At 47.5% G+C, this 14047-nt stretch overlaps 1 protein-coding gene across 5 annotated transcripts in view; it reads left to right on the plus strand.

The window, feature by feature from the left end:
• The window catches only part of FZD3 (frizzled class receptor 3), a 28825-nt gene extending 15283 nt beyond the window's left edge, over nt 1–13542 (plus strand). For 3 of the 5 annotated variants that reach the window (XM_081904011.1, XM_081904013.1, XM_081904012.1), the window contains 4 exons: nt 1286–2303; nt 7934–8082; nt 9639–9872; nt 10546–13542. In XM_081904011.1, coding sequence (XP_081760137.1) covers nt 1286–2303; nt 7934–8082; nt 9639–9872; nt 10546–10759 — 1615 coding nt within the window. In that variant the 3' untranslated portion in view covers nt 10760–13542. Of the gene's footprint in view, nt 1–1285; nt 2304–7933; nt 8083–9638; nt 9873–10545 lie in introns of those variants that run through there. The other 2 variants (XM_081904015.1, XM_081904014.1) reach the window with 2 other exon arrangements.
• Nucleotides 13543–14047: the final 505 nt, after the last annotated feature.

Raw genomic sequence — 14047 nt, forward strand, 5'->3', positions numbered from 1 at the left:
TATACCCCCCCTTCCCTCCCTTTTCTGGACACTAAACCAACTTAGTGACCCATAGTAACTCTCCTGCTTTGACTGGGTTCCTACCCAGCAGGCAGAGGCTACTACATTTCAGAGTCTTGTCAAACACTTGAAAATCCCTCCCTTTTCATATATATTTTTCTCCCCACAAACCAACTTGCCCCTTTCAGACAAAAAGGTGGCGGCATGGTGAATGACAAAACAATTGTTCAGTCTTCAAACCAGCTGAGCGTGTACCCCACTTTAATTGAGTAATCTCAAATCTTTTTTTGCTTTCGTTCAAAAGGAGAATGTGCCAAGTGAAGGCGCCATGGCACATAAAGAACACAAAACTGCATACACAGGGCAGCTGAGACAGACTAGAAAGGCTTTACTAGCTTAATAAAGGCATTAGAGTGAGAATAATCACTCTGGCCACAAGGACAACTTGGCTTCTTGTGTTATTTTTGCATCTCTCCTTTTTCTCTTTCCTCATAAGCTACAAGAAAAGGCTCATAGTTTGTGTTCAAAAAGTCAAGAAAGCTGGTCATAATCTACAGGAGACCAGCCAACCAATGTTCTGTTCTGCTTTGCAATGAACTTGAGTCACCTTTTGTCATTTGCCCTAAGCATGGCTCCAGTTTCTTAAGAGAAACCTTCTCAGTCATAAAGCCATAGAGACGTAAAGCCTCTCAGTCCATTCTGCCCACTTCTCTTCAGCATGAAGTTTCACTGTCCATCTGCTGTCCTACACTCTTCCTCTTGTTCACATGCAGGCTGGTGCCGTCCAGTGGGCAAAGTGCTGGTCTAAGGCCCAGGAAACCTGACGGAGACCATCTAATAGATAGGAGAGATACTTGTAGTAAGAAGTCAGAGGATTGAAGGTCATATGTATTGGTAAAAACAACCAAGTGTGCTAAATAAAAGTTGGTCATTTGATTTATTTTAATTAACAAAATGTATATACTGCTTAATTTTAAATAAGACCTCTAAGCAGTTTGCCAAGAATACAAACATTAACATGATCAATAGAAATCAAAGTTTAAAAACAAGTTCAAAAGCGATGGTCTAAAACTCCCAGACCACAGTGTCAGGATGTTACTTTGATTTTTAGGTATACAGCCTGTCTCAAAACCTTGAGGCAACAACATCTCCTCCTCTCCATTCAACATTTTGTTACTCCTCCAAGGCTATTCTGGTTTAGGGCCAAGGAAACCGTATGATTGTTTTGTTGACATTAGTAAAATGTGTGTGTCCAACAGCAGGTTCTCCTTTCTTGCCATTCTAGGTTCCCAGATTGTGACGAGCCTTACCCTCGCCTTGTCGATCTCAATGTAGTTGGAGAAGCGACGGAAGAAGCGCCAGTGGCAGTGCAAAGAGATTACGGCTTCTGGTGCCCCCGAGAGTTGAAAATCGACCCGGATCTGGGCTACACATTCCTGCGGGTACGGGACTGTTCCCCTCCTTGCCCGAATATGTATTTCAGGCGCGAAGAGCTCTCTTTCGCACGATACTTCATTGGTGTGATCTCCATCGTCTGCCTTTCGGCCACCTTGTTTACTTTCTTGACTTTCTTGATAGACGTCACGAGGTTTCGCTACCCAGAAAGGCCCATCATCTTTTATGCCGTCTGTTACATGATGGTATCGCTCATTTTCTTCATTGGCTTTCTGCTAGAGGACCGGGTGGCCTGCAATGCCTCCAGCCCCACCACTTACAAGGCTTCCACGGTGACTCAGGGCTCCCACAACAAAGCGTGCACGATGCTTTTCATGGTGCTCTATTTCTTTACCATGGCTGGCAGCGTCTGGTGGGTGATCCTTACCATTACTTGGTTCCTGGCAGCTGTGCCAAAGTGGGGCAGCGAAGCCATTGAGAAGAAAGCCCTCCTCTTCCACGCCAGTGCGTGGGGCATCCCAGGGACCCTCACCATCATCCTCCTAGCGATGAACAAAATTGAAGGCGACAACATCAGCGGCGTGTGCTTTGTTGGCCTCTATGACGTGGATGCCTTGAGGTACTTTGTCCTTGCTCCCCTCTGCCTGTATGTGGTGGTTGGGGTTTCTCTGCTACTCGCCGGCATCATCTCTTTAAATCGGGTTCGTATTGAAATTCCTCTAGAGAAGGAGAACCAGGACAAGCTGGTGAAATTCATGATCCGGATCGGTGTCTTCAGCGTCCTCTACCTCGTGCCACTCTTGGTTGTGATTGGCTGCTATTTTTATGAGCAAGCTTACCGAGGTGTGTGGGAGACGACGTGGATACAGGAACGGTGCAAAGAGTATCACATACCCTGCCCTTATCAGGTGAGCAAGCATCTATCTCTCTGCAAGGTATTTGCACATGGTCCACTCCCATTTATTCCCAGGTTTATAAATCAGGCGTCGCTCTCCTGCTGCCTTGTAGGAGCATGCTGCAACAGCATAATCATATAGACAACTGGAAAGTATGAGTTAGGGAAGAATGCTGGTGAAAAAATGAAATAGTAACAGGAGTTGGAACCATCAGAACCTTTTTGCCGGTGGAATATTTTTGTCCATGAAGGTAGAAAGGCCTGCTGTTAAGGAAATGAAGGTTTATAATTTACAAAGCACATAAAACTGAGTAAGATAACCAAGACAATCCCTGCAGGTTTACAGTCTAAGGATGACATGGCACAGAAGAGAAAAGGGAGCAAGCTTGCGTGAGGGATAGTTTTAGAAAGAACAGATACAGCCCGTTGGAAAGAGGCCATCTCTCCTCTAAGTTTTCAGGGGAATTTTGGTTAATAAGTAGACTTTTGAGGTTGGATGGAGGTGACACATGGCTTTTTCTTTGCCAAAGTCAACAACAGGCTTATAAAGGCAATAGGAGGACAGGAGAAATTGGGTTGGTGTTTGGGTGAGATAAATAAGGCAGGCAAGTGTGCAGTCACTCCTATCTCTGTTGCCAAAAGCACAAAGGAACAACAAGGCAGTCCCTCCTCTTTCACCCCAAAGCAGCCCCCAAGTCCTCACTGCTAATATTACAACTGCCATAAAGCAGCTGAGCTGACACACACACACACACACCCCGTCCAAAACTACCTACTCCATAACAGGGCACAAAATCGAAGGACCAACTGGCCTGGCATTCCTTCTGCTGCATCCTTCACGAAGCAAGCAAACAGCTTAGAAATCCAACCTCCATTGCCCTGATGGGACCAACTGGCCCATTCTGTTCATTAATATTGCTGTGCTTGAACGATGGGGTTTTCTTTAAGCAAGTAGGGCTGAAATATAAGAGATTCTCAAGTGTTTCGGCAGTTGTGCTTGGCATAATGCAGCGGGCTTCACATATTTCACCTGTCCCTGGGTCTTTTCTGCTTTCTTCCTCCAGTAACTTGTTCTAGCACAACGAGATTAAAATCTTTCTCATTACTGTGACATATACCTGCACCAGCAAATATCACATTTCTTTCAGTAATATTAAGGGTGGGTGTGATTAGCAGGCATAGCTGTGCAACAATATGCAGAATGGCTGCTTCCCAACTGCTCAGAGCTTAGAATTTAATCAGTAAGCTTATCTTGAAAAGAACAGATTAATTATGTTTATTGGGCTACTGAAAGCTTAATGAGGAGAACATAAAATTCACAATGCTGCTTGATAGTTAAAAGGGGGCGTGTATGAAGGAAAAGTGTAAATCTGCCAACTGCTATTTTGATATGAGAATGGAAAATACGCCATTTTCTAGTGACAGGCTTTATACCTTTTGCATCCTATGCTTAAGATGCTTGAAAAGGCTCCACAGTTTTAACATCCATGTACAACCTTCTAGGAACTCTAACCCAATCAGAGGTTCTTGGACCTCCATGTTGCATGCCTGTTGCGTCCTCCTCACGCACGGGCTGGAAGGGCGAACATGAGGACGACACAGCTGTGCAGGCATGCACCCTTCCAATCAGCCTTTTGCATCCTCCTGACGCCTTGCCAGCCCCACGTGGCTTTGCCAGGCTGGGATCAGACTCGCAAAGCAGCTTGGGACTGGCAGGGGCGGCATGAGGAGCAAAATGCACCCTCGACAAAAACTGTGCCTGGGGTGCCTCTGCTAAAATCTCATGTAGTGGGAGTGAGCCAGTTGGGTTGGACTTTAGGACCCACCAGCAGAGAAGGCAGGGCAAACATCTTAGGAAGGAGGCAGAACTCCAGGCATTCCTCGGTCTGTCCTGCCTTCACAGCAAGCAGCACACATCTTCCTTCAGCTCCTGTGTTTGTCACTGGAGGTCTGTTGCCCTGCCAGCTTTCCACCTCCCTTCTGTGGCTTCTACCCATGAACCGTGTACACACTTTGGTTGTAGCGCCAAAGGTTGTTGGCAGACTCCTTTCCGTCTGTGGAGTTTCCCCAGCAGGAGCTGGTGCCGTCCATTTCTGCTTCCCAGCTTAGCCGAGATGGGAGCAGATCAGTTATCTGTCTTTCAAATCACCACAACCCTGTTTTATTTTTGGAGTTCTGTTCCAAGGAAAGTGCTCTTCTGCTCCCCAGGTATCCGCAGGCCTAACTCTGAGCAGTGACTGGAAGTAATTTGTTATATAAAGGGAGCAAGAGTGTGCTAGCTCTTAATTGCAGCTGGCAGTTCTCCAGAGTCAAACCTAATCTATGTGATCAAATGGCAGGAAAGGAAAGATGTGCACAGCTCTTAGTTTTGTCCAAAGTTGGACCTGTCCACTGCCAGACCAGGAGTGAGATGCCACGTCCTCTGAAGCTGTGAACAGCTGGTTGAGGATCCTGCAGCTATTTGAAATCTCATTTCAGAGAGAAATTCTCAAGTGTTCAGCTAATCGGAGGATCTCCCAGTTTGGATTCTTTATTTCACCTTGTGATGAGGGGGACAGGCAGTGCTGACAGTGTGAGCCAAAGACCCGCACCTGGTCTCTCCTTGAGGGGTAGTCCCAGGGGTGAAATGTTGAAAAAGCTTTGGGCTGTTCTTAGCTTTCCCTCAGGATTGAAATTGCCCAGACCAGAAGCTACTTGCCATCTGGTCTAGTCAGATACGCTATCTGAATTATAGCTTTGAGACTAGCAGAAGCAGCTGCTGTTTGGAATTGGGAAGATCTTGAATTCTCAACACCCTGTCCTAGTTGTTCTTTGCCCTGTGCTCAGTATCAATTAAGGGAGTACAGGGTACAGACTGAGACTGCAGCTCCATGCACTTTTTTTTCCAGCTTTGTGTCGCTTCCTGTCAAGTGGGATCAACTGCCACTTCATTGTCCAGCCACCGCTTGGCATCTCTCATAATACGTTTTTCTGCCTCAGAGCCATAACAGAAGTTGATGGCATTTGACAGGCACTATAAATGCCTCCAGATTCAGCTGCTCTGAAAGTGTCCTGGGTGGCATTTGCAGGGGCTTCAACTCCACTCTATTTCAAGAATAGGATTGATACTTGTTGAGAAACAGCCAGCATTGGAGAAGCAGAAGAGCAGTGCTTTGTAAGTTAGCTTTTCAGTGAGTGTATGCAGGCAGTCCTTTCTGAATCTGCAATGGAACAACTGCTTTCTCGGCCCTGTTGTGCTATCAGCCCCAATCAGCTATGGTAGCTTTATAGCTCTACAAATTAATGGAGTATATGTGTGAGCCCCATTGCAGGAGCAGAAAAGGACTTTTCCCTTGTGCCGAGCTAGAGATGATGCTAAACATGCTTTGTTGTTGTTTAGTCGTTTAGTCGTGTCCGACTCTTCGTGACCCCATGGACCAGGCACTCCTGTCTTCCACTGCCTCCCACAGTTTGGTCAAATTCATATTAGTAGCTTCGAGAACACCGTCCAACCATCTCGTCCTCTGTCGCCAGGTAGTGTGGTTGCTGACCTTGAGCCAGATATCCTGGAGAGTGAAGTCAAATGGGCCTTAGAAAGCACTGCTAATAAGAAGGCCAGTGGAAGTGATGACATTCCAGCTAACTATTTAAAATTTTAAAAGATGATGCTGTTAAGCTACTACACTCAATATGCCAGCAAGTTTGGAAAACTCAGCAGTGGCCAGAGGATTGGAGAAGATCAGTCTGCATCCCAATCCCAAAGAAGGGCAGTGCCAAAGAATGCTCCAACTACCACACAATTGCACTCATTTCACACGCTAGCAAGGTTATGCTCAAAATGCAGCTACTGCCAAAAGCAGCACCCCAACATTTTGCTCTCCCATAATCCTCCTAGCAGAGTTTACAGACCTTGTGGGGTTTGGCCTTTCCCTGCCCCTTGCCAGCTGTTAGCCGATGGAAGGTTGTAAAATCAGGATGCTTACAAATTACACTGGATACTATGGAGGAGGACCTGGATGGTTTTCATTGCTATCTGCCCTGGCTCATAGCTGTCCCATGTGTGATTGAGCCTGATTCTCCACAACTCATTACACTTTTGTTTACAAAATTTCATATATGCAAGTAAGAGACAGTTGCTGTCTTGGGGCTGTTAATCTGAGACGGTGACTCTCCACATTTAGTGAGGATTTTCAAAGCATTTCCACCAAATACAGTGGTGCCCCGCAAGACGAATGCCTCGCAAGACGGAAAACCCGCAACACGAAAGGGTTTTCCGTTTGCGAGTTGCTTCGCAAGACAAATTTCCCTATGGGCTTGCTTTGCAAGAAGAAAACCCATAGGGAAATCTCCGGGGACCTCTTTTAAATGCTGGCGGTGGGGAGCAAAGCCTTTCACACCCCTCCGGCCTTCAGAAGAGGTCCAGGAAGGCCGGCGGGGGCGAAAGGCTTTGCTCCCCACCGCCAGCATTTTAAAAGCGGTCCGGGATAGCAGGGAAGCGCTTCCCGCTATCCCAGACGGCTTTTGAAGGCAGATGGGGGGGAACAAAAACCTTTGCCCCCCGCCGGCCTTCAGAAGAGGTCCTGGACCTCTTCTGAAGGCCGGCAGGGGGCAAAAGTCTTTGCTCCCCCCTGCCTGCCTTCCCGGGAGAGCGGAGAAATGCAGCGCGTTTCTCCGCTATCCCGAACGGCTTTTGAAGGCAGGCGGGGGGGAGCAAAGACTTTCGCCCCCCGCCGGCCTTCAGAAGAGGTCCTGGTCCTCTTCTGAAGACTGGCGGAGGGCGAAAGTCTTTGCTCCCCCCCGCCTGCCTTCCCGGGGGCTTTAAAATCGCCCCGGGACAGCGGAGAAGTCCGCTGTCCCGGGGCGATTTTAAAATGCTGGCGGGCGGCAGCGCTGCCGCCCACCAGCATTTTAAGATCGCCCCGGACAGCGGAGAAGTCCTCTGCTGTCCCGGGGTTTTTTAAAATGCTGGGGGTGGGAAGAAAAGCCCTTGTCCCCCCCCCCCCAGCCTTCAGAAGAGGTCGGGGGACAGACTGTCCCCGGACCTGGTCTGAAGGCGGTTTCCATAGGAACGCACTGATTGATTTTCAGTGCATTCCTATGGGAAACCGTGCTTCGCAAGACGAAAAACTCGCAAGAGGAAAAAACTTGCGGAACGAATTAATTTCGTCTTGCGAGGCACCACTGTAGTTGGTCAGCAAAGGGGATATTTTGTGGTGCTCACATGTCAGAGTGCTTTCCCACCATAGTCTTGTGAATTCATCCATACGTACTTCAGCTAAACAGAGCGGGAGTTAATTCCATGTGAATACTTCACACGCTTCTCCAGGAAATTCTATTGAAATCAGTTGTTTGGGTGTGATTTGTGGTTATTTTCCTTGCCAATGTTGCCTCTCTGTTTTAATGGTTATGCACTGACATGTTCTCTGGCTTTGGAAATACTTAAGGTACATGAGGAATTGAAATTGGAGTTTTGATTGAAATGATTTTCTGTGTGACTGAAATACTTCAGATAAATTGCCTTGATCTATCTGGATTCTGTGGGCCCATTCTGTAGATGGGAAATGGAGGGACTCGGCTGATCTTTGTTTTCTGCTAGTGAGTTAGAGAGATGGAGTTGTGGATCTGCAGCAGTGTCTCATGTTTGCCCTTGTCTGCTCCTTCCAGGTCACGCAGATGAGTCGTCCAGACTTGATCCTCTTTCTGATGAAGTATCTGATGGCTCTGGTGGTTGGGATTCCATCTGTCTTCTGGGTTGGAAGTAAAAAGACCTGCTTTGAATGGGCCAGCTTCTTCCATGGGCGCAAGAAAAAAGAGTGAGTTGTGATACATAAAAGGTGGCATGGAACAGGTTCTGCTATAACTCAGATTTTACTCAAAGCAGTTCTTAAGCAAGAGGCAGATTTTCTTCCCTCATTTTTCCCTGCTTGCCTTTTTTCAAGCTTTCTTTGACAGGGGTAAAACAACAACTCCAAACTGTTGTTTTCATTTCATTTCATTTTCTCAAAGGAGAATATGGAAAGAGTTGATTAGGCAATCTCCACACCCCCTCCCACAAACTCTTAAACTCCTTTCCCCAAATATACATGGCAATGGGGGGAGCAAAGTCCCCAACCACTCTTAATACCTCTCACTCCCCATGCAGCATTCTGCATGCCAGAAAGAGGGAGGGAAGGGCTTGCTGGGTAGCAGGGAAGAGACTTTGCTTCCACCATTGCTCCTGTCTTGCTGCTGGGGCAGAATGAGGCCACCAAATTGCTGACAGTTTCAATCTTCATCTGAGACCCTTCGCTTTTCTCCATCCCTCTTGACAAAGGTCATCCGTTAGGCCAGCCAACACTAAGTCTGTGCCAAACTGTGCTGAACCTGGATTGAAATGGACCCAGATAATCTGCTTAATTCAGCCGTGTTTGTTGTTGAGCCGCCGCCACCTTCTCAAGCATTTTGCCCCCTATGGGGATACTGGCAACTGGGCGATGGTTGTTAGTAGTTGCTGGGTCCAAAAAAAAGGCTTGTTAAGGAGAAGCCACAGTTCCTTCAAGGCAGGCAGCACCACTGCCTCACACAATAGAGAGTTCACCTTAGTCAGGGGTGCAGAATAGGATGTGGCCAGCAGGTTTCTTTACCTCTGAGGGAGGCGTCTTACAAGGCCACCTTCTATAGAGTCAGATCAGCTACACTGACTGGGAGTGGCTGTCCAGCATTTCACAGATGGGTCATTCGTTCCCAGCTTTAGCTTGAAATGCCAAGGGTTGAACCTGGAACCTTCTGTGCTCTGATACTGAGCTGTGGCCCAGCCAGACTGTCTTAACCTATGCAGCATAGATGCTGAAGGTAAGACATGCTGAGAGGAGTCACCGGTGGGAAGGGGGCTGTTGCACTGAGGCCCTGCTTCTACAGCAGCGGTTCTCAACCTGTGGGTCCCCAGATTTTGTTGGACTACGACTCCCATCATTCCTGAGCTCTGGCCTTGCTAGCTATGGGTGATGGGAGTTGTAATTCAACAACATCTGGGGACCCACAGGTTGAGAAAGGCTGTTCTACAGGTTTCTCAGAGGCTTCTGGCTGACAATTTTTTTAAAAAAGGATGCAGGATTAGGTTGCTCCCCTTCGGCCTGGTCCAGGAGCGGGACTCTGCAGCTACTGGTAAAAAACGATGCTTGCCCCCCTCCAAAAATTATTGCTGGCTTGTATTTCTACAACAGTGAACACCATTTCTAGGTCTGAATGATCCAGATACAGTAAGAACAGACACCTCCCATTCGCACTGGGTATTCAGTAGATTTTTTCGCCACCTAACCTCTGCATGCTCTTGCCTATTGCCATCTGTCTCTCTGGAGTCAAACTGACCGGGCTTTACTGTTGTAAACAGGGTTGTGAACGAGAGCCGGCAAGTGCTTCAGGAGCCTGATTTTGCTCAGTCGCTCTTGAGAGACCCCAACACACCCATAATCCGCAAGTCCAGAGGCACCTCCACCCAAGGGACATCCACCCACGCTTCCTCTACCCAGCTGGCTATGATGGACGACCAGCGAAGCAAAGCAGGCAGTGTCCATAGCAAAGTCAGTAGCTACCACGGCAGCTTGCATAGGTCACGGGATGGCAGGTGAGACGATTGAAATGGCTGTGTGAACGCAACACACCTAGGCAGAGAACACGTCGCCATTTAAACGGGGGGGTTGCCAGTTGCTGGATGAATTTGTGGGAGCTGATAGCCTTTCCCCCACCCTTTAGTGGTCTGTTTCAAGTTCTGTCAATAGAGCTGTGAGCTCTTTTCTCTCTCCCACATTGTCCACATAAAAACAGCATTAAATGGAGTTAGATCCTGGCCGTTCTTGCCTACCTGGGCTGGCAGCAGTTCTCCAGGGTTTCAGAGTGGGTTTTCTCCTGGCTATCGAATCACAGAGCTGGGTCATATGCATAGCTGTCAACTTTTCCCTTTTGTAGAGGGAAATTCCCTTATTCCGAATAGGATTCCTTGCAAGGAAAGGGAAAAGTTGACAGCTATGCATATGGTCTAGCCCCCTGCAATGCAGGAATCACAACTAAAGAATCCCTAACAGATGAGCATCCAAACTCTGTTTAAACACCTGCTACAAAGAAAAGCCTGCCTTTGTCTAAATTTTCAGACTTAGGGAGGCCTGGGACTGGGACTGAGCTCTGCTGAATCCAATCTGCGTTATGCATTGTGTAGGGTGGGAGGGGAGGTGCTGCAGCTGTCTGAATGGGAAACCCATTCTTGTCTGTGTTTCTGAAACCGATGAGTCTTTATGAATTAGGTATACCCCCTGCAGTTACCGCGGGATTGAAGAGCGACTACCTCACGGCAGCATGTCCCGACTGACGGACCACTCCAGGCACAGCAGTTCCCACCGGCTCAACGACCAGTCGCGTCACAGCAGCACCAGGGACCTCAGTGGCAATCCAGTGACCCACATCACGCACGGCACCAGCATGAACCGGGTGATCGAAGAGGACGGTACTAGCGCTTGAGCCGCGCTTCTCTCTGTTCCATGAGCAGGGCTCGTTCCATTTCAGTTCAACAGAACTCAGTGTTAGCTCTTTCTCTTAGGTGCTCAGCTTGCCCCGGTGGAACCTAACCAGCTGCTGCCTTTTCCCCCTAGCCAGCAATTTCTCAGAAACATTTTCTCCCAGCAAAGGTATGCTGCTTGATTGAGTCTACAAGCTAAACGGTTTCTGGTACTTGACTCCTCAATACAAACTTTATTTATTATGCTTGACAACTGGAATTTCTTAGCGCTGTTTTTTAATTGTCCGTATGCTTCTCTAAGAGATATCTACTATGAAGATCCTGTGGAAGGGGGACAAAAAAAAACCCCAAGCAGAAGACTGGGTTTTTGTTTGAAAAAAAATCCACCCCTGCAATCTTTTTGTTGCTGTCTCTGATTAGATAATAAACTGGTTAGCTGTTCTCATGCAGCGCAGAGGGTGGGCTGCATGTTTTTTAAAAACTGCACAAAGGACATCTGTAGGGGATCAGCAGGAGATTTTAAGCGGTTACACTGGAAATGCAGCAGAAGGATAATGAGCAGAGAAGGCTCCGCATAAGGGTGTCTGCTCTTAACTGAAATTGCTAGTCTCTGGGAGGGAGGGTGGGTGGGTGGGTATGAACAATTGGTACTTAGCTTCTTGTATCGTCTGTGCTTTTGTAGAAAATGTTCCAATTTCCTACTTGTTTACAGTTTTTACGCAGGGAAGAAGGGAAGTGGGCGTTAGTTCCCAAACTGTATCCGTCGCCTCCCAAGCCCAACATGGATGCGAGAGGGAAATGGATTTTGACAATTTAGCTACCTTTTGTTCTCCTGACGAATATTGTGTAAATACCCCCATCCCTGACCCCTTTCAGCCTCAGTGCCTTGAACAGCTCCTGCTGTATCTAGGGCATTCTATGGGGAGGGGGGTTAATGACCTCTATTAAGACATAATGGGAACTGGGGTGCTGTTTGAGAGGGGAAGGGCAAGTGGACCCATTCATACACTTGCTAAACTGTTGGCTTGTTTAATGAAGTGTGTTTTGGCCGAGGCCTGAGAACAGTCATTAAGGAGAAAAGTTTGAATTTGCTCGTCGCTTCGCATGCCAGGCTCAAGTGGAAGACACGCAGATCAAATGAGGCTTCCTCCACCCGGTTCCTTAAATCAGGTTCAGAATAGGGCTGAGGGAATTCTTTGTGGAGTGCGCTTAGCTTCCTTTTTCAAATGTTATTGTTAGGAGAACTTGGACAGGGCAGGTGCTGAAGGCAGGCACATTTGAACCCTGCATTTAGTTCAGGGGTAGCTGACGACAGCCTAAGCACTTCTGAGTCGGGACTTCCACGTGGGTTATTTGAGGGAGCAGGAGGGTTCTTAGGTCGGACCTTAGTCCATACAGCTGTGGCCATGGTGACCTTCCTGGATTCAAGACGCCACCAGTGCACCAAATACTCTTGATGTGAGAAACAGATCGCAGGGGCTGAGAGCCCAAAACTTGCACTTCCCTGCAGCCAAGGGGACCTGGGGCTTGTTCTTCCTGCTAGAAGCAGCCCTCCCGCAGGGCATGCCAAACAGCTCTGGAAAATAAGGGAACTTTCTCACAGCAATTTGGGATACAGCTAGGGGGGCTGCTGTTAAGGGGCAAAGGTCCTCAGTCCTGTGGGTGAACCTCAAGTGGCGTTTTTGAATCCCAGCCCAAATGTGAAGCTGGCCTCAACTCCCTCCCCCCCCTTTATTTGAAAAATTCAGGATTCAAGGGGCAGCTTAAGGTTCCCAACCTTGGGGTTTGCGCTTTCAAAACAGGGATATCTGATTAAGATTGCCATCTTAAACATACAAGCTAGTAAATCTCATTGGACAGAGTGGGCCTTGTTTCTGAGTAAATGTACATGGGGTCTGGTTTTAAGTATGACTTGTCCACCAGCTTTGGCCATGTACTTGTGCACTCCTGTGAATGATATGCAAATGAGTAATTCATATATGCAAATTAACAGTCCTTGCTGAAAACGTTGCCCACACCGCTTTTGGGAAGTAGACTTGATTTTTCTAAGGCAGCTATTGGCAAGTGTTTGAATTGTTGCCACAAGGAAGCACTGGCTTGTGTTCGAACCTACCTCACCTATTGCTCTGTAACACTATTGCTGGGAAATGTACAGTTGCTTTCTCTTAATATGCTTTCACCCATCTGATCTGTGTCTGCTATATGATGTGCAGGAAACATGCCAAACACCTACACTTGGATGCTAGTGCTTAAGGATTGTGACAAAGCATTGTTTCATTTTTATAGAATTTGTGGTTCCTAACATTTGATAGTATTGCAAGAAAGCGGATGTTGGGTGGAAGGTGAGGGGACCTCATTCCCTGCAGCGACTCCACACGAGGGGGGGGGGATTGGAGAACCTGGAATTTAAATGCTACTCCATAAGAAACAACCCCATGGCTACCTTTGGAAAATCTGAAATTGCTTGAGATTTTCATTTCCTCAAATGAAATGGGTAGCCCAGCTAAGGCTGGATGCTGGGCGACCTGGCAAACAGCGGCTGGTGCAAGTTTTATCTGATGTAATGAGACTTCTTTGCTTCTCCATTTCTCCTCCTCAAATAACACACATACTCTCCAAATCAAATACTAGTTTTCTCAGCTTCTCTATGCGCGCCCCCCCACCCCCGTTATTCTACTAATAGTTTAACCTATTTCAACAAAATAAGTTGCTAATCCAGTATCTTTCAAAAAAGAAAAGCATACTCTGGTGAGCATGGAGGTAGATAATGTGGTGTTACAAGCCCCTAACCCATGGATAGGCAAGCTAAGGCCTGGGGGCTGGATCCAGCCCAATTGCCTTCTAAATTCAGCCCCCAGACGGTCTAGGAATCAGCGTGTTTTAATATGAGATAGATGGATAAACTTTATTCGCATTAGCCAACAGCCATAAAACAAGCAATATATACAATTAAAAAGACAACAATGGCTAAAAAGGAGTAGAATGTGTCCTTTTTATTTAAAATGCATCTCTGGGTATTTTGTGGGGCATAGGAATTCGATCATTCCACACACACCCCAAAAAAAGTATAGTCCGGCCCCCCCACAAGGTCCAAGGGACAGTGCACCGGCCCCCTGCTGGAAAAGTTTGCTGACCCTGCCCTAACCTGTCTTAGCTTCCCACCCCCTCTTCTGCCCTTCTCCACTTCCACAGTTGCTGCACCCCTCTACCTAAATGCACATCTGGGGTGCAACCTAAGCTCGGGCCAGTATACCTGAAGGAGCGTCTCCACCCCCATCGTTCTACCCAGA

Source organism: Podarcis melisellensis, assembly GCF_964234715.1.
Source record: "Podarcis melisellensis genome assembly, chromosome: 3".
Taxonomy (NCBI): domain Eukaryota; kingdom Metazoa; phylum Chordata; class Lepidosauria; order Squamata; family Lacertidae; genus Podarcis; species Podarcis melisellensis.